This window comes from Theobroma umbraticum, unplaced genomic scaffold (assembly GCF_002168275.2).
Source record: "Theobroma umbraticum cultivar Fairchild unplaced genomic scaffold, ASM216827v3 scaffold_147.0, whole genome shotgun sequence".
Taxonomy (NCBI): Eukaryota; Viridiplantae; Streptophyta; class Magnoliopsida; order Malvales; family Malvaceae; genus Theobroma; species Theobroma umbraticum.
Window position 1 is genome coordinate 1,929,341 of NW_018397259.1, and position 20,621 is coordinate 1,949,961.

Here is a 20,621-nt window from a genome sequence, read left to right on the forward strand (position 1 = left end):
TTTTTCCTTGTTAAAAAGAGAGAATCGGTCAATAAAGAAGAACTTAGGAATCTTCGCACCCAACTCCCACGCCAATATATCATTTTCATTAGTCAATGCCAAAATTATCATTGACTGACCTTCACAAAATTCCTTTTCAAAACTTGTTTCATAGTTCTTAATTATGCTCTATTTCAGCAATATTACGATAATGATAATAGATATTCATATGTACATATTTATATATATTTATATATACATACATACACGTGCAATTGTATTGTTGGTTTTAATTTTTACATAACTTTTTATTAGATAGTGTTAAACTGTTTGAAAAAGTAATCGACGATGAAGTCCAAATTTTAAAAGCTTTTTCATGATGTTGTTCATCATATGTGATATAATTATTAATTTTAAGAAGAAATCAATAACAAGTTAAATAAATTAATAAACCAACATAAAATAAGAGTGCGAACAAACCCACACAAGATGATACTTAGATTTCGAACTATCTTTTCTTTGAACCATTTAGCATATTTTTGTCTTAGAAGTAGGTAGAGGTGAGAGGCAATTTCTAAAAAATAAAGCAATTGACAAGTTTCCTTGAATCTATTCTTAATATAGACTTATGAGAGAAAGAATTAATTCTACTTTGGAGTGATCTTATAATAGTAAGTTTTTCCAACATATTGTTAGACTTTCCATTATTAAAATGCAAAGATAAAGTCACAAAGTTGAAAATCATTACATTGTTTACCATTTTCCCACTTGCTCCCAAGCTCACACTACCTCCACATCCTGGTGCTACTTTATGGGCAAGTTGCCAAATGGGTGCTTTGAAGAATTTAATTGTGTTTATTTTTTCCCTCTCAGACTACCTTCTTACAAGTTTAATTTTTTCCTTCAAAATATTCGAGCTGTTGCAAACAATAACTTGAGATAACGACTCAACATGGGATTTTTCAAGTAAAACACGCCAAGGAATTTGATTGGTAAGCAATCTTAAAGAAATAATGATAAATAACAAAAAGGTATCTTGTGATTTGAGATGGAACAAATTTCATTTTTAATATTTAAAATTGTTAGAACATAAAATTGAAACTGTTCAAATAACTTTTAAGGTATATAACAACATCATTGACCTTCAGGTTTTATCCGCAATCACTGATAGTTTGCAAAGGGGTTACGGATGATGAACCTCAAGAATACAATGAAGCTTAATGATTGATTACGTTTCATACTAACTGAATCAACCCACTGAATATCCATCGGTGTATGACAAGATTATCTAACTTTTATAAAATTATTATGTAACAAAATGATATAGAAAAAATGTAAAAAATATTAGGAAAGGAAGGAGAGATTGTATTCGTTGTTTACTATTTATTCTTTAGAATCAGAAGAGAGTTTATTTATAGACAAAGGTGACCGTTCTCAATAGACACAATTGTGTCTGTTTGAAACATACACAATTGTTTGTGTCCAACTATCATAATTGTTCGTTTTTCAATAGACATGACTATTTGTTTATATAAACTACTACTTTCATATATTTGATAAAATTCTATTTCCACAATATGACTATTCTATTTATAATAAAATAGTACATATGAAAAAAACTAAAACAGTCCTAAACCTGCATAAGCCATAACACATAACAATATATACTAGTTTTTAACACTCTTTCTCAAGTTGGAACATAGGCATTGATTATGCCTACCTTGTTACAAATATAATCAATTTTAACCCAAGAAAAATTCTTCGTAAACAAATCTACTAATTGCTCTCTTATGCTCACATTAGAAATAAAAATCAATTTCTATTGAATTGTCTCTTGTACAAAATGACTATCAACCTTAATACATTTTATCCTTTCATGAAACACCGAATTAGAAGAAATATGCATAGCTACCTGATTATCTCATCACAATCTCATGGAAGATGAATCTACAAAACCAATTTCCTCCAACAAATGATGAATCCACATAAGCTCACAAGTAGTTTGTGCCATAGTGTGGTACCTTAACCCTGCACTAGAACTAGCTAGGACATTATACTTCTTACTTTTCCATGATACCAAATTTTCGGCCACCAACACACAATATCATGTAGTAGATTTCCTATCATCTGGTGACCTAGCGCAATCAACATCAGTAAAGTCGCCAACTCGAGTATGTCCATGATCTTCATATAAAATGCCTTTGTCAGGTGTCCCTTTTAAATACTTTAGAATACGAACCAAAACATCCCAATGAATAGTGATAAGTGTTAACATGAATTTACTTCTCTACACTCATTGGAAAAAAAATATTAGGATGAGTCACTATCAATAAATTCAATTTACTAACTAAGCATTTATATTTTTAGGATCTACAAGCGATATCAGAGCCTACTTATCCAAAATCCTAGAAAAAAGCTCTAAAAATCAAAAAACAAAAAAAAAAGAAAAAGAATGAGGTACTTGTCAAATTGTTGTAACTATGTGGATTAGGTTCTATTAAGATTGGTAGGCCTTGTTAGTTGAATATGAGGTTTGTTAATTTTTTATGTGTTAATTGGTTTTCTTTTTTAAAGTGGTGTTTAAAGGTCAATGAGATGGCGTTGGAAAGTAGTAAAATTTTGGAGATTATGCCTCACATCACAAAATAGTTGATGTTACGTTAACGGGAGATGGTTTTCATTTTGTAAAGTGAAAGTTTCTAATCATGGTTGTTTAAACAAAATAAAACCTGAAGATTGTTAAAACACATAACTAAAAATGTTGAAATGGCTTCAAGGTGTGTAACAATGTCATTGTCTTTCAAGTTTTATTTGCTTCATCAATAGTGTGCAAAATAGTTGTAAGCGATAAAGCTGGAAAATATAATGAAGCCTAGTGATTGACTGCGTTTCGCACTAACAAAATCATTCCATTGAACATTCACCAACACATGGCAAGACTATTGAACTTTTATAGGATTTTTCTGTAATAAAATGATATTGAAAAAATTTAGAAAATATTGAGAAAGGAATGAGAGATTGTATTTGTTGTTATTTGTGTGTTCTTTATAATTAAAAGAAAGTCTATTTATAAATATAGGTGACTACTCCCAACAAACACAATTGTGTCTATTTTTGTATCCAACAATCATCGTTGTTGGTTTTCCAATTAAATTGACTATTTGTTTCCAACACTCATAATTATTAACTATACAAACACTTCTGTTGGCAATTAAAAAATAAATTAAGAATAAATATTATTTAATTACTTAAAATATCTAAGTGCCAAGTGTCACAGATTTCACGTTAGTAAGAAATAGGGTGAGTCTTGGGTTTTATAAATAAAAACCTTCTTTCAATTAACATGCATGTCTTTTAGATTGAAAATATAGGTTTGTGATGAGTGGCATCAAAGCAAACCTAAATTTTCACTGATGTGGGACTCTATAAGAGACATCAGAGTTAAGGTAGACTCATAGCAATCATTCCCATCATTGACCATATGCTAGGAAATTCAAGTATTTGCTCACTTACAAGCATTCCAATCATTGTAGTAATGTCACTCTTGCTAATGAGTCAACTACTAAAGTTTTAAGTAGTGGCAGTATGTTTATCACTCTAGTGTTGTCTTTATTTTTAGTTTTGCATCTTTCTAATTTTTCATTTAACTAGATATCTATTAGCCAAACTACTAAAGCCTTAAATTGTTGTGTTATCTTCTTTCTAGATTACATTCTATTTTAGGATCTTTTGAAGTGGAAAATTATTGGTAGTGGTCTATCTTTAATTTCTCCACAACATACACTTTGGTTTCATCCAAAACAACAATTTGTTGTTATTTTTCATATTCCTCTTCAATTCAAAGATGATTTACGAAAACTTCAAGAGTTATTTTCTCTTTTCTTGTGTTTCAGATTTTTTTTTCAGTCTTTCCATAATGAAAGATGTTTGTCTATCATAGAGGATACAATTATAGTTTCATCCATGTTCATCTTATGTTGCTTAATTTGATTAAGTATTTTTTGAATTCCACGCAATTGTTTAATAACATAACAACCATCAACCATTTGATAATTATAAAAGTGGCCAACAAAAAACTTCTTACTTATTGCATCTTCTATCATATTTCCGGTCTCCAATTTGTCTTATAATTCCTTTGCAAAAGCTTTATTCTAGTATGTGCCAAATAATCCATCAAAAAGTCCATTCAAAATGTAACCCTTGCACATATAATATGCATTGTCCCATTTCTGTCTTTTCCTAATTGCAACAATAGATCCATTTTTATTTTTATTATGGTTTAAGTGTAGTCAAGACATAGACAATTTTTAATGTTGAAAGTTAAAAATGCATCTTCTTCTACCATTTTAGAAAGTTGCGATCATCAAAGCGGTCCAATTTCACAAAGTTAAAACCCAATTCTCTTAATGTTTTATTTGCAGCAACCGTTATTTAAATGAAATAAAACTTTAAGATTGTTAGAACATAAATCTGAAAATGTTGAAATGGCTTCAACATGTGTAACAATTCCACTATTTTAAAATTTTTTTCATCCCATTAATAGTGTTCAAAAATGTTGTAGGCGATAAACCTCGAGGATATAATGAAGCCTAGTGATGGATTATGTTTTGCACTAACAAAACTAATTCATTGAGTATCTATAGATGTATGATAAGATTACCTAAATTCTATGGGATTCTTTTGCAGTAAAATGATATAGAAAAAATCTAAAAAAAATTAAGATAAAAGAAAAAATTGTGTTTGTTGTTATCTGTGTGTTCTTTAAATTCAAAAGAGAGTCTATTTATAGATGTAAGTGAATGTTCCCAATAGACACAATTGTGTCTATTTTTGTATCCAATAGTCATAATTGTTGGTTTTCCAACAGTCATAAATATTGACTATACTGACACTTTCGTTGGCAATTAAAACATAAATTAAAAATAAATATTATTTAATTACTTGCAAAATCCAAGTGCCAAGTGTTTCTGGTCCTACATCAGTAAGAAATGAGATAGTTTTTGGGTTTATAAATAAAGACATTCCTCCACCTAACATGTATACCTTTTGGGTTAGAAACGTGAGTCTGTGACAAATGGTATTAGAGCAGACTTAAATCTTCACTAATTTCAAACTTCATGAGAGATATCCAGGTCAAAGAAAACTTAGACCAATCATTCTAATCATTGACCATATGATAGGAAATTCTGATATTTTATCCATTTATAGACATTTCAATCATTGTACTAATGCCACTCTTACTAATGGGGTCAATTATTAAAGTTTTAGGTAGTAGTAGTACATTTGTTAGTTCATTATTTTCTTTATCTTCAGTTTTGCGTCTTCTTAATTTTCCATTTAACTTGATGTCTATTAGCCAAATAATTAAAACCCTAAATTGTTATGTTACCTTTTTTCTTGATTGTTGTCTATTTTAGGATCCCTTAACTTGAAAGATTATTAGTAGTGAAGTGAATCAAACATATTATATTTACTAGATAAAGTTGTTGCTGTTTTTCCTTCTATTGGTGCATCAATTGCCTATTCAAATGATCTTTCTCCTTTCTAACTTCACTGTTGGCTTGATCATCCTTCTCTATCGGTGTTGATGAAAATATGTCCTAAGTTGGTATAAGTGTCTAGTTAACAATGTGAGTCATGTGAGTTTGCCAAGCACTATTGTGTACCATATGTCTCTAGTTAATAAGAGAACTGCAACTTTTTTTAAGTTAGTTCATTTTGATGTTTAGGGTCATGTCTTGTAATTTCAACAACCGATTTTAAGTATTTTGTTACATTTGTTGATGATTTTTTTAGAAGTACTTGGTTATGTATAATGAAATCTATATCTTAGTTGTATTCCATCTTTGTTGCATTTTGTGTAGAAATTCATGCTCAATTTGTGAACAGACTCTTGTCCTTGCACACATGCTATATTGCTCTTGAATCAATCCATCAGACATCATTTTTGTCAAGCACATTAATTTTAGAACCATGGTTGCAAAATTTTCAAAACCATCTCCATTTGAAAAAATATTTTGCTTTTTCAATATTCGACATTCTTTCTTGAAATGTGCTAGCTTTCCGTAATGCAAGCATATTCCTATCTTTTTCCTTTTGAATTTCGAACCACTAGCAATTTGTCTAAACTTCTTGTTAACAGATTTTGTGGTCTCTCCTTCCTATACAATATGCACTTTGGCTTCACCAAAAACAACGATTTGTTCTTATTTTTTGTATTCCTCTTTAATTTAAGATGTTTTACCAAAGCTTCAAGAGTTATTTTCTCTTTTCTTGTGTTTTAGAATTCTTTTAAAATCTTTCCATTAAGAAGGAAGTTTGTTTATTATGGAGGACACAACTATAGTTTCATCCATGTTAATCTTGTATTGCTTAAATTGATTAAACTTTTTTTTTAATTTTATACAATTGTTTAATAATTGAACCACCATAAACCATTTGATAATTATTAAAGCGATTAACAAGAAATTTCTTACTTGTTACATCTTCTGCCATATACTTGCTTCCCAATTTGTCCTATAATTCCATTACAATAGTCTCATTATGGTATGTGCAAATAATCCATCAAAAGACCAATCAAAATGTAGCCTTTCCATAAATAATTTGCATTGACCCATTTCTGCCTTTCTCTAGTTGCAACAACAGATTCATTTTTATTCTTTTCTCATCTAGATATGTTGATTCCATTCTAATTCAAAATCTTGAATTAACTTATATTTCCTTCTCTTATTTCGAGAAAGGTGATTGAAGTATTATAAAATATTGCATAATTCCAAGTCAAATTAAATTAGTTTAATAACTATAATAATAATGATGCCCTCTTTGAATTAATTTGAAGGTCGCCTAAAGGGTACTAAAATGTACTCCATGCTTTCCAAGGGGCTATTGCGGTTACATCAAATTAGCCACTTTAATGTGCACATCAATGCATCTAATTGTTTGTTTTAAACGTTTACCGCTTTTTATGTTCTTCTTTTTTTTTTTAAAGTTGCTATTAAAAAAAAGGCAAAAAAGTTAAAATTAAAATCATATACTAATTGATTAAAAATGGTTAAAAAATTAAAATGTAACCCCAATTATAATATAATTAATCTATGTGAAAATAGAATCATGAATTTTTTTTATTTAATCAATCATTGCTTGTTTGAAGGTTTGACACTTTGAGTCTATGACTCATGTAGCTATTATGGAGGACACAACTATAATTTCATCCATGTTAATCTTCTATTGCTTAAATTGATTAAACTTTTTTTTTAATTTTATACAATTGTTTAATAATAAAACCACCATTAACCATTTGATAATTATTAAAGCGATTAATAAGAAATTTCTTACTTGTTACACCTTCTGCCATATACTTGCTCCCCAATTTGTCCTATAATTCTATTACAATAGTCTCATTCTGGAATGTGTCAAATAATCCATCAAAAGACCAGTCAAAATGTAACCTTTCCATATATAATCCGCATTGACCCATTTCTGTCTTTCTCTAGTTGCAACAACAGATTCATTTTTATTCTTTTCTCATCTAAATGTAGTCAGGATATAGACAACCTTCAATATTGAAAGTAGGAAATGCATATTCTTCTGCCATCTTAGAAAGTTACAATCATCAAACTGGTCCAATTTTATAAAATTAAAAACTAATTTTTTTAGTGTTCCACTTACAGTAACCATTGATAAAACCTTAAGATTGTTATAACATAGAATTGAATATGTTGAAATGGCTTCAAGGTGTGTAATAATATCACTATCCTTAAGTTTTATTTATTCGCACTGATAATATGCAAAAGGGTTGTAGACAATAAATATTGAAAATTCGATGAAGCTTTAGTAACTTACTGCATTTCACACTGACGAAATAATCCATTGAGCATTCATCAATGTATTGAAAGATTATCTAACTTCTATAGGATTTTTCCACAATAAAATGATATAAAAAAAATTAAAAAAATATTGAGAAAGGAAGGACATATTATATTTGTTGTTCTATGTTTGTTCTTAAGAATAAAAAGAGAGTCTATTTATAGATATAAGTGACTATTCTTAATAGACACATTTATATCTATTTTTGCATCCAACAGTCATAATTGTTGGTTGATTGCACAAATACTTTTGTTGGAAATTAAAAATAAATGTTATTTAATTACCTACAAGACCCAAACGTCAAGTATCATGGAACCCACATGGATGAGTCTTAAGTTTATAAATAAAAGTCTTCATCCATTTAACATGCATGTCTTTTGGATTGAAAATGTACTCAAATCTTCATTGAATTGAGACCCATAAGAAATATAAAGGTTGAGGTAGATCTTAACCAAGGTGCGATCATTCTTTTTTATGGAAACATGCACAATTAGGAGATAAAGTGGATCTTGTGTTTATTAATAAAAATCTTTCTCCAATTAATTGAGTTGGAAATGTGAGCTTATAGCATCAAGTGTCATTATAATATATTAATTAAATATTATTAATTTAATTAATTTTAAGGTCAACCTGGGTTTAGAAAGCCAATCCACATTCCAACTTGCATTTAGGCAATTTTAGTCCAACTATCCTCTTTATTTAAACGGCTCTTTTTTTTTTTTTTCATGTGGGATTGTGTCTTACACTCATTATTGTTGAAAATGTCCAACAAAAATCTAACATTAAATTATTTTATTTTTTTTTAGAATTTTTTTGACATAGTTAAGAATAAATTAATTAAAATATCCCTTATTTTCATCAAATGAATATTAATAATAAAATTAGAAATAAAATTTTTTTGGAAAATTCTTGAAAATAAAATTAATGGTGTTAAGTAGAAAAGTAACGAAGATAAAGATAAGATAGTTAGGTGTCAAAGTTTAAACTTTAAAAGACAAGTTTATTTTACCTCAAATATATAGAGTATTTTCTATAATTTTCCCTAAAAATAATTATGGTGCTAATTTGCAACAATAGTGCAAAAGGGAAAATGATGTTTGTCTTGGTCTTCTCCCATGGGCGTGAATACTATCTGTCAAAAGGAGATTTGTTTGGAAGCAGTAAATGCAAAGAAAGTGGGAAAGATTTTTTTTCTTTGAGAAGGTTTATTCTTACAATATGATGAGCAATGATGTCCTATACTCTATAATTGGATTATTTTTTTTAATTGAGAAGGAAATATGAATTTAACTCTTTATGTAGGAGATCATGTATCAATTAATGAATCGAATGTTCGAATGCAATTGAATCATTTATAAAACTTTAATATATAAAAGATTATTCCTTTACATTTTAGACTTTATACTAACTTTAATATCAAGGTATTTACTTAAGTCTTGGACACTCATAATCTAGATATGTTGATTCCATTCTAATTCAAAATCTTGAATTAACTTATATTTTTTCTCTTATTTCTAGAAAGGTGGTTAAAGTATTATAAAATACTACATAATTCCAAATCAAATTCAATTAGTTTAATAACTGTAATAATAATGATGCCTTCTAGGAATTAATTTGAAGGTTACGTAAAGGGCACTAAAATGTACTCCTTGCTTTCCAAGGGGCTATTGCGGGTACATCAAATTAGCCACTTTAATGTGCACATCAATGCATCTAATTGTTTGTTTTAAACGTTTATTGCTTTTTATGTTCTTCTTCTTTTATTTTTTTTTTCTAAAAAAGTTGCTATAAAACAAAGGCAAAAAAGTTAAAATTAAAATCATATACAAACTGATTAAAAATGGTTAAAAAATTAAAATGTAACCCCAATTATAATATAATTAATCTATGTGAAAATAGAATCATGATTTTTTTTTTATTTAATCAATCATTGCTTGTTTGAAGGTTTGACACTTTGAGTCTATGACTCATGTAGCTAAATTCATCATAGCATAAAGTAGAAGCAAGAGAGAGAGAGAGAGAGAAGAAACACAAAGCTCCCAACAATTTCCATGCTTAAAGTGTGCAATGCAAGACACATAAACATTTTACAAGATGTGATTCTAGCTTACCAAGTAAGATGAATTAATGAGTACATAATCTATGCTAAAATTCGATAATGATTGATTGAGTAGGAATCCAACACTTTAACCTCCAGATCAGCAAAATAGTCTCAATGATTTTGACAATTTAGCAATTATAGTCCAACTTTGCTTACCTATTATATATATATATATATATATATGTATATATACCTCATAGTGAATACTAACATAATATATTAATGACATAAATACATGATATTTTCACTATCCGTATCAATACCACATGAATATAAAGTGATAAATAATATTTTAATTAATGATAGTTATTTAATCTATTAGTTATTAAACGTTTATTTAATTTAAAATAAAAATATAAAAATTTTATTAAATATAATAAAAAATAAAAAATAATTTAAATATTTAAAAAATAAAATATTATGTGGATAAATAAGTACATTATCTCCCTTTGTGTTGATTCGTGAAAAACAACAAGAAAAAGAAAGAGATAGCTATTCCCCTCACCCTCCCTTAGGATTCTCTCACTTGCCCTTGATGGGTACGCAGCATGGATGATATGATTGAAATTTTGTTTCACTGAATCAAATTTAAAATGACAAAAACGGAGGGGGCTTTTTCCTTGTTGATTGGGATGTGACCATGTGGTTCAACCAATTAAAGGCCAGGAAAAGAAAGAAGCAATTTGGACAAAGTCAAATTTGAAAGAGGCCAAGGCAGGTGTACTCGTCTTGCATGTCTTTTCCATATTGCCATGTTTTGCATTCACCGACTTCCATTCCAAGTTTGCCACCTCCTCCTCCCTGCAATTGCAACGGAGAATCAGATCAATTCTTCAATATAAGTTAAGCTCCAGAATTCTTTCCTATGCTGAATAACAAGGAACAAGGAACAAGGAAGCATGCCCCCAATAGTGCAACTAGGCAAGGAGTATTTTTATTCCGATTAAGATTTCCTATTACCAGCTTGCCAAACAAGAGTATAATCTTGGTACTTATTTTTTTTGCCACACGTGTCGCTATCTCACTGGAACAGAATCTAAACCCGCACACGCAAATTGTTAATTATTTTTTATACATTTTTAATCTTCAGTATAAAAATAGTACTTTAATAAACAAAAGTGATCCTGTTGTGGATTTTGAATTAAAATAAATAAATATTTTTTAAAAAAATTAAAATTTTGATTTTTGTTATTATTTTTTAAGAGAGAGTAGTAAGAAATATTTATTTTTTCTCCCTAAATTTCTTCGAATTTCCAAAATGAAAGAAGTCATTAAAAAATTACGAAATAGAAGTCTAACAAATAAAATAAAAAAGAATATGAGTTTTTAAATTAAAAAAAAAGTGAAGCTTCGCAAGCATCTCTCAAGAAAATTAGGTGACGTTTAATAGTTTACACTGCAATGTGATTACAGGTAATGTGATTGAAAGTAATGTGATTGTAAGCAATGTGATTGTAGAGAAAATAATATTATAGTGTTTGGTATGCAAGCAAAATAATGATTAAAATGCAAGAAAAATAACACTACAGCGTTTGGTTTACAAGTACTTTACTGGAAATGTAATGGTAATTTTTAAAATTACTCCTAATTATTAAAATATAGAGTTAATATATTTATGTTTCTTATTATTAATTTTTATATAATATCATCTCTTAAATATATTTTTAATATCATATATTTTATTTTCATTTATAATTATAATTATATATTTTATTTTTAATATATTTATATTTATTATTATTAATTTTTATATAATATTATCTCTTAAATATATTTTAATGTCATACATTTTATTTTTATTTATTATTATAATTTTATTTATTTTATTTTTATGTTTAATATATTTTTTATATTATATATTTTATTTTAATTTGTTTTATCTATATTATATAAATTTTAATTTTTTATATTTTATTTTTTAATTTTTATATTATATATTTTATTTTAATATTTTTTATTTTAATTATAATAATATAAAATATTTTTAATAAGATAATAAAATTGAAGAATAAAATTATTTTTAAAAATATTACAAAATATAATATAATATGATTACATTGATTTTAAACTGTAATCACATTATACCTCTTGATTATAATGAATATATTATGATTTTATATTATAATAATTTATTATAAAATAAATATTATAATATAATTTAATTAAATATATTATAAAAAATATACTCTCACCTTGATACCAAACGAGCCAGTGGGACCTCATTGTTTTCGTGAATTGAATGCGACCAAAACGAAAGCCCAGCTCTTTGCTCATTCTTTCTCTTTACAAATATAAAAGAGAGAATGGCTGTGGGGATTTCTTGCAACTTCTTCTTCAGCAACCCACCTTCTTCCTCTTTCTTGTTTTCAATCTTAAGTTTCTCAGGATTTTGACTCCGTCCAAACTCCCATCGCTCGACCCTTTATAGATATCCCAAAACAAAAAAAAAAAAAAAAAAAAAAAACTAATCACAAACCTCAAACACAACCCCTTTGTCCTCGCCTTCTTTTGTAATCCAACTCTGTTGCATATATCATCTGCGTAAGCCTAACCATTATAAAGCTTTCTTTTTCCCTTCTAAAGATATTTTTGTTCTTTATCAAAAGGTATGAACTGGGTGTCAACCAATCTGTTTCTTTCTCTCTTCTTTTTTTCTTTCCCGATGCGTTTTAGCTCTGCTATTGCATCAAAACATGGATTTTAGGTTGTTTTTGTTGTTGTTTACTCCCTTTTTTTAATGATTTTTGTGACATTGGTAGATTGAAATTGGACATAAAAACCAGCTGAAACTTGATTTTGTGCTTATTTCTCTGTTTTCTTGTTGCTTTTTCCGTTCCGTTTTTATTTTTGTGTTTTGCATTGTAATGGTAGATTGGAATCTGGGTTTGGATTTTTGGATTCTAATTTTGTTTTTTTAAACTCTCAAAAATTGATTCTTTTTTCTGTTTTACCTTCGTGATTGACATGGAATTATATTGATTCAATGTAATCCGTGCTATCTTCTTTTCAATGCATTTAGTTCACATTGTTCGTAGATCCAATGAATATGAGTTCTTTTGTTTGATCTCTTATCTCTCCATGTGTATTGATCAGGGTGAATCTTGTATTGGAGGTATTGGTTCTCCATGGTGAGCCATTAATCATTTTTCTTTTTTAATTTTTATTTGGATGAAAATAGTTTCTTTATCTATTATTTAAAAAAAAGAAAAAAGAAAAGAGAGAGGGGGGACTTCTGTTAGCAATCTAATTGAGTTTTGGTTTGGCAATATGGATCAAAGATAGTAGCTTTATTGTGATTTGATTTGTTTTTGGTTTATGATCATCAGGGAGAAGCTCCAGCATTCTGTGTTGACAATCTACAAAATGGGTTCTCAAATGGATTTAATTTAAAATCCGAAGGCTGTGAGACCTCTACCAACGTTGGTGACAAAACAGTATGATAATTTAATGCCTAATTTGGTGTTTTTGTCATAAAGTGCTTCTCTTTGTCTTTCTTTGTTATCTGTCACAGTTAGTTAATATGTTCAATCATCTTTTTTGATTGAGGATTTGTGTGTATTTATCTCTTGGCAGTTTGTGATTGGTGGGCTGAACGATGGTTCTACATCATCTATCGGGGTTCAGATTTATGGGAAATCTACAGGGAAATGGTTAGTTTGTGGCTTTATAGCTCTAGCTACACAGTTTCTTGTTCCAGGTTTAGTTTAGAGTTATAGATTAATTGTTTTTGGTAATACTTTCAGGGTGATTCCTACAGTGCTGGGAACAAAACCAAAACCATGTAAAGGCCATTCAGCTGTTCTATTGAGTGAAGAACAAATATTGATTATTACTAGGGGTTCCACCCCAGATGACTGCATTTGGTTTCTTGAGGTTGGTATTTGAAAACTTAATAATAGCTTAACAAATTCTGCAGCTTAGAATGTTCATTTCTTTGTGGCATTAGTACATTTAAAAGCCCAGTGCTTCTGAGTTGCATAAAAGCTATATGAATATTTTGATGCCTGAAAGTGTTTGATCTGTTTGAATATTGGTAGGTGGACACCAAGTATGTTAAGGAGCAGAAAAAAGTCCTGGGGACTGAAGTTGTTGCCTGGAGTAAGGGTGTGATGGGTGAAGCTGAGAAGCCAGTTGTTATCAGTGGTCCTTCTGGTGTTGGTAAGGGGACATTAATAAACATGCTTATGAAGGAATTCCCATCCATGTTTGGATTTTCTGTCAGCCACACAACCCGTGCACCACGGGACAAGGAGAAGAATGGAGTTCATTACCATTTTACCGAGCGAAGTGTAATGGAGAAAGATATAAAAGATGGGAAGTTCCTTGAGTTTGCTTCTGTTCATGGAAATCTCTATGGAACCAGTATTGAAGCAGTTGAGGCAGTAGCAGATTCTGGAAAGGTAAATGGTCCTGCTTTTTACGGTTCTATAATAGTGCTTATAGTACCTAATGATGCTCTGAGAGTTGGACATTGGATACTTGCTAATTATTTCAAATTATCAAATGGAATTTCATCCTGGAGGGGCCCACTGGGAAAGCCAGCGGTTTGAGTCCCCAGATAATTGAATCAGTTCAAGAAACTGGCTTTTTTAAAGGGAAGGGAATGATGAAATAGCATATCAGATCTCATGAAATTATGGTCTCATCAGCTCCTGATATTTACAATTAATGAGTTACTAATAATTTCATGCATATTTTGGCCAAAATAAAAAAATGCATAGTATATTGTTGTGAGGGGAGAAGCAGAGTTTCATTTGCCTCTTTCTGGTGGACCTTGAAAATAATTTCATGTAGGTAATGGATAAATGGTACAGTATTAATATTGGATTTTAGGTTGTATATTTTAGAATGCATATCAAGGGCACTCTCTGGTGGGTATAGCATTCTTTAACATCAAAATTGTCTCTCTGCAAAATTGAGGTGTTCTTTGTTTTTTTATTTCAATATAGAGGTGCATTCTTGACATTGATGTTCAAGGAGCAAGGTCTGTCAGGGCCAGTTCTCTTGATGCCATTTTCATCTTTATCTGTCCACCCTCAATGAAGGAGCTTGAAGAACGGCTCCGTGCAAGGTGAATCTGAGCTGTCTATTTTGATATTTAGCATCATACTATTTTCCTTATGTTGTTCAAATTTTAATTTTGTAAATAGGGGGACTAAGACATGTGAATCTGAGCTGTCCATTTGATATTTATCATTGTACTATTTTTCTTATCTTGTTCCTATTTTTTTGTTGTAAATAGGGGGACCGAGACAGAAGAGCAAATCTTAAAGCGCCTCCGAAATGCCGAGGCAGAAATTGAGCAAGGGAAATCACGAGGCATCTTTGATCATACATTATATAATGATAATCTTGAGGAGTGTTACAAGAATCTTAGGGTGACTTCTCTTTCCCCTGAACCATATCATATGCATTTTAAATTCTTTTGAATCTTTTCCAGAGGACTAGATATCCTGATCTAATAAGTTTAATTTGTTATAGGGACTCCTGGGTCTCGATGGAATTGCACCAACTAATTATAAACCTTGTAAGAAGGTTACTTTGTGATTACTATTTCCTCTATTTCTTTTTAATGCAAATGGATAGTAATCTATTTAAAATGTCATCCAGCACCCAAAGGGATTGATCTGCCTTTAAACCATTCAGTGTCAAAAATCGATAATAAGATCCTCATTAATTGTGAGACTCCAGAATCGGGAAACGCATCAAAGAACTTGTAAGATTATCTTTCCCTTTCCCTTCTTTTTCTTACTTTCAGTTGGTTAAAGCAAGGTCATGATTTAGTAGGGTTTGTGACCAAGCATTTGTGGTTTGTTCAGGATTGTACTGGATGTATCCTCGCTTAAAGGTGGGGCTCCTGGTCGGACAAGAGGGCTGAATGTCTATGCCATCGATTCATTTTCAGATGGGTTTGATGGGGTTCATAAACTGAGCTAACAACTGCAACCCACTGATACTAACATGGTTTTAAGCATCTCTATTTAACTTAAGGGGAGCTATGATAAAGCTCTACTTGGCTTCTTAGATCATTGCATATGTTGGATTTTCTTTGTCATTAGATTCTTTGCTTGTTTAGAACCAAAATGTAGCATTTGAACAATTAATATTCCCACATGGGCAATGGAGAGAATTCATCATTTGTGCGGCAATTGAAAGCTTTTCATTCTGGGGTAGAATTATGTTTGTCCCACCAGTCAAGGTATAATTGATTTTGTCTTAATGTAGAGGACTGAACAACCCTGTTTTTCTGTGTGAAAAAGAGAAGCCTTTGTTTTTGGAAAAGGTGCCTTGTTTGTCTCATTAACAGGTAGGTAATGGTATAGAAAAGGTGTCGATTGATGGTTAAAATTATCAAGGAGTAAGGCGCCTGTAATATGCTGGATTTGTCTTGCTAAATGATGATTAATGTTCGATAATAGTTGTTCGAATATGCAACACTATAGCAAAATGTTTGTTATCCATAACAACGATTAGATTCCAAGGTGAAGCAAAAGGAGAAAGGAAAACCTCGTAAGTGTCTGGTCAAGAGGATGAGACTGTTTGGATTTTGAAAGCCAATTAGAGGTAACCAGGGAGACAAAACACCATGACAATTGGTTCCACAAGCGAAGGTACATAATTCTCTATTATAGGAATATCTTCTTCTTTTGGCTTCTTTCAAAGACCATGAATAATGTTCTTTACCATTGAATATTCCTAATCTTTTTCTCCATCGGAGATTATGGTGGAGCTACTTGTCGACTAAAGTGAGAGCATAATAAAACCATGGCAAAGATGAGTAAAAAGGGGAATGGGTTCTTTCGTTAGTATCTTAATGATTACTCCTGTAACAAATTTAGGCATTGGATCTTTTTTTCCCCCCCTCCATTTAGCAAGAAAAATGCAAAGAGGGGAGAGTGGGAAGAGCCAATGAGCTTGGGTTTAATCCTTTTCAAAGGGAGCCAAGTGATCCCTCTTCCAGTGAATGACCGTAAATGCAGTTTTCAGTTGTGAACCCACCACCAGGGCAAAGGACCCTGTGAAAATTCCAGGGAAGGTACCAAAAGTAGTAGGCTGGCAATGGCGTGCTTTTGTGGGCCCTGAAACAGTATTGTGATAGAGACGTTTATAAGCTTTTAACTGCATCCTTTTTTAATTTCCTGTAAGAGGTCGGCAACTGGGCATGGTCCTCGGTCCTTGGTCCTTGGTCCTCATTGTCAGGCACTATATATATATATATATAATTTTTTTTGCTGATTTGCTCTCAGTGTAGCGTAGCGTAGGGGTAGGGCAACTTGGAAGAGAAAAAGGAATGAAAACACCTACCGCATCTTTTTTTTCTTTGCCTTTGCCGTCCATCCTTTCCTTTTTCCTAGTTAGGAAAAAAGTTGTATTTTTTTATATAAAATTCTAATTCTCTTAATTTTAATTAAAATTTTATAAAAAATTATTAATTTTTTTAAATAAAACTTCATTTAAAAAATATAAATACTATTAATAAAATTTTAAAAATTAAATTTTTATTAATTTTAAAAATTATTATTATATTTTTAAATAAAATAAAAAAAAAAATCTACCTGTGCGAAGGAGGGTGCTCCCCTTTGGGAGCTTGATCGAGGCTCCCTAAGGGAGCATCGGGCTCCTCCTTTGGGAGCTTGGTGCTCTCTTTTGGAAGGGTTTTTTTTTTTTAAAATAAAAATTAATAAAATTATATAATAATTTTAAAAATTAATTAAAAATAAAATTATTTTTTATTTAGTATGTCAGTAAGTTGATAAAATTATTAATAATTGACTAACAATTGAATTTAAGAATTATACTAAAAATATTTTTTTAAAATAATATATTTATTTTAAAAATTAATAATTTTTTATATAATTTTCGATCAAATTTTAAAGTATGTGTTTGTCCACGTAAGTGACAAAGAAGAGGCGATGGGAGGGGGAAGGGGGGCGGGTTCCGGTATGTTACTGGGAAGCTTCCTTGAGCCTGTGACAGTGCACAACTACAAGTTCGAAACTTGTAAATCTTTTAACCAAACTTTTGCAGATGGAGGGACCCAGACATTTGACCAGAGAGAGCAAATTGGTGTTGGGATGGGCCCCTTTTGTTCAATTTCTGTAGGTAGGTCCCATTCCATTAACAGCATTACATGGATCGGCCTGCTTCAGATCCTTTTCCAGACTTTTATTTGTGGTTGCAGGGGCATTTCCTCTCTCTCTCTTATTTTATTTTATTTTATTTTATAGTATTTTAAAAAATTTATATTATTTAAAATTTTTTATTTTTTATTTTTTTCAATTAAATTTATATATTTTTATTTTTTAATATTTTAACTAATTATAATTAATCTGTTATTAATTATAAAAACTTAATTACACAAAATAAAAATAAAAATATTTAATTAAATGTATTAAAAGATAAGACTTTATTTAAATATTTTCAAATAATTTAAAGGTTTTGCGAATATTTTACTTCTATTTTTTATTTTGGTGGGATTCATTGAACTTGAGAATCTTATTAGGATAACCATTTTGATCTTTGTTCGAAAAAAAAAAGGAAAGGAGAGAACTTCTTAGATTATTAAAATATTACTTATTACTATATTTAATACTTAAAAAGATTTATTAAAAAAATTGGTAATTTTGGTGAGTTGATAAGTTATAATTCACTAATCTTATCCTTTTGTCCATATTTTTATTTCGATGTCTCTTTTTTTTTTTTACTACTTACCCCAAATAATAAAAAAAAAAAACTCCCATCCTTTAAATTAAAGAAGAAATGCAGGATCTTAGATATTTTAAGAAAATCTAGCTTAAGTGGTTAAAATATGAGATAGGGAAAGTATATCTATGGTCTCGGTAGTGTTAGTAATCCAGTATTTGGATAATTGGATAAATGATCAACTCTATTTTATTTCTATTTCTTTTTCTTTTTCCTATTTTAAAGTAAAAACAACAATAGGAGTTGCCGACGTGTGGTCCGCAGCTGAGCTGGGCCTTATTGCAGACAGTCCCATGCTGGACTCTGACAAATGGAGCCACCTTTCATACTCTTCAAATTTATTATTGTGGACTCTCACCATTTTCCTACAGGCTTCAAATGGGCTAAACCTCAAATGCCAACACTTGGAGGTTAATTTTCTCCATCCCATCTAGGGTTCATTCAATTAAGTTAGTGAGGTAAAAACTATAGTCATAACATCAATGAAAACAAGGATATAAAGTGAAAAGATCATCAGTAGTTTTTTGCATCCATTTTGAACAAACAGTTGGTATTGTAGTTAAAGTAAATTTCAACTTTCTTATCGGAAGTGATGGAGTAGGGATTTTGCATGAGATTTAACTAAAAGAAGATCATACAAAGTCATGAAAAGCGTAGTAACTATCAACAGTTGCCACCATCAGGAAGAGGAGGCTGGTCCTAGTAGAGAGTTAGCCTTAAATGCTTGTTGGCTGACACGATCACCGTATATATTACCCCTTTGAGATGCAGAAAAGTGAAAATTGTTGGACAGTCACATGATTAGATCCTCTTCACATGCATCTACAGGTCGGGCCTTTCTACCTGTCACCCAGGCACTAATGTTTCTTCCAGGCAATCTTCAACGACATCTTTCTTTTCTGCAGGAAAGTGAACAATAATTGTGGCATAATCCCCATGGCATGATGGCGATTCCTACCTTGTTATTTGCTGGAAACATCCAAGGGAGCGAAATGAAAAGGAAGTAAAGAGGGGACAGAAAGTAGGTTAGTCTGCTTTGCCTTCCTTTTATCACATTCATTTCACACGATGCTACTGTTACTATTGTTTTACTTTCACATTAAAGGAAAAGGTTAAATAGAAGACTCAAAATGCCAATTACAAATCGCATGCCCCTTCTTCTACTCTACCTCTATGGCACATTACCAAGCCAAGCCAAGAATGATTTGCCTGTCAACATATATATGACATGAACCTAAGGGTCGTCCCTCTCGAGATGGTTAGAATCAAAGCACTCCAGCTTCACCTTCTAACTCATACCACTGGCGGGAGATCAAGAAAGATCTTCAACAAGATGCCATGAAGCATGACACGGTGAAACAATGGGCTCACACTAAATAACTCCATAATGCATTTAAAGACTTATCATGAATAACAATACATGTCAAAGGCAATGCAGGAGAGGCAGTGCACCCCTTAGGATGGAAGGTTCATTTGATTGTTAGGGCCCTGTGAGGCACCGCATTTGCCACAATTCTCTCATGCTGCTGCCTAGGACAGTCTCCTTCTTCCATCATTTTATCTGAAAGTGAACGAGATGTAGAGAAATGAAACCCTTGATGGTGGGAATAGCGGACATTGCCATTGCCATTGCCATTGATGTAGATTTTGCCATTGCTGATGGAGAATGCCTGCTGCATATCTGTTCCTGGCAATTCAGATTCTGTTACTTCTCGATGACCACCGGATGAATTGACATCCTGGGACATGTGACTGGAAATTGATTTGCCACTTAATAAGTTGGTAAGATGTGATGAAAGATTGGAACTAGTGTCACTGCCTTTGTCAGGTGTGGCATTAGAAGCATCACTGTCAAGCTTTTTGGTGTTTAAGAAACGGCCGCCGCATCCTCTTGCTCTTCTCATAGCATGTAAATGTCGAGACTCATGAAGATAGGGCTGGAAAACATGACAATAGACACCGTTAGAACTTG

The 20,621-nt window shown here is 30.8% G+C and overlaps 3 protein-coding genes across 4 annotated transcripts in view; 2 read left to right on the plus strand and 1 right to left on the minus strand.

Annotated features, from left to right (window-relative positions):
• The first annotated feature begins 12,221 nt into the window (after window positions 1-12,221).
• LOC110414924 (guanylate kinase 2) lies at window positions 12,222-16,095 on the plus strand. Its single transcript, XM_021426323.2, has 11 exons — window positions 12,222-12,552; window positions 13,040-13,074; window positions 13,273-13,380; window positions 13,520-13,596; window positions 13,690-13,819; window positions 13,984-14,346; window positions 14,896-15,017; window positions 15,189-15,324; window positions 15,428-15,473; window positions 15,557-15,662; window positions 15,766-16,095. The coding sequence occupies exons 2-11, from the start codon at window positions 13,072-13,074 to the stop codon at window positions 15,881-15,883; spliced, it is 1,209 nt and encodes a 402-aa protein (XP_021281998.1). The 5' UTR covers window positions 12,222-12,552; window positions 13,040-13,071; the 3' UTR covers window positions 15,884-16,095.
• A 147-nt stretch (window positions 16,096-16,242) lies between these two features.
• LOC110414926 (uncharacterized) lies at window positions 16,243-19,577 on the plus strand. Its single transcript, XM_021426327.2, has 4 exons — window positions 16,243-16,557; window positions 17,975-18,049; window positions 18,875-19,059; window positions 19,478-19,577. Exons 1-4 carry the CDS (start codon window positions 16,533-16,535, stop codon window positions 19,508-19,510), a joined length of 318 nt encoding a protein of 105 aa, XP_021282002.1. The 5' UTR covers window positions 16,243-16,532; the 3' UTR covers window positions 19,511-19,577.
• Window positions 19,070-20,621, minus strand: part of LOC110414925 (nuclear transcription factor Y subunit A-9-like) — a 9,928-nt gene continuing 8,376 nt past the window's right edge. For both annotated transcript variants that reach the window (XM_021426324.2, XM_021426325.2), the window contains exon 6: window positions 19,070-20,586. In XM_021426324.2, coding sequence (XP_021281999.1) covers window positions 20,119-20,586 — 468 coding nt within the window. In that variant the 3' untranslated portion in view covers window positions 19,070-20,118. The remainder of the gene's footprint in view (window positions 20,587-20,621) is intronic.

Bases quoted from the DNA above. Each gene is read 5' to 3' on its own strand.
- LOC110414926 (XM_021426327.2), top strand. From the start codon at position 16,533: ATGACAATTGGTTCCACAAGCGAAG. The intron at 16,558-17,974 runs GTACATAATTCT...AAACTTTTGCAG, and splicing joins AATTGGTTCCACAAGCGAAG to ATGGAGGGACCCAGACATTT. The intron at 18,050-18,874 runs GTAGGTCCCATT...CCTATTTTAAAG, and splicing joins CTTTTGTTCAATTTCTGTAG to TAAAAACAACAATAGGAGTT.
- LOC110414924 (XM_021426323.2), top strand. The intron at 13,381-13,519 runs GTATGATAATTT...ATCTCTTGGCAG, and splicing joins CCAACGTTGGTGACAAAACA to TTTGTGATTGGTGGGCTGAA. The intron at 14,347-14,895 runs GTAAATGGTCCT...ATTTCAATATAG, and splicing joins CAGTAGCAGATTCTGGAAAG to AGGTGCATTCTTGACATTGA.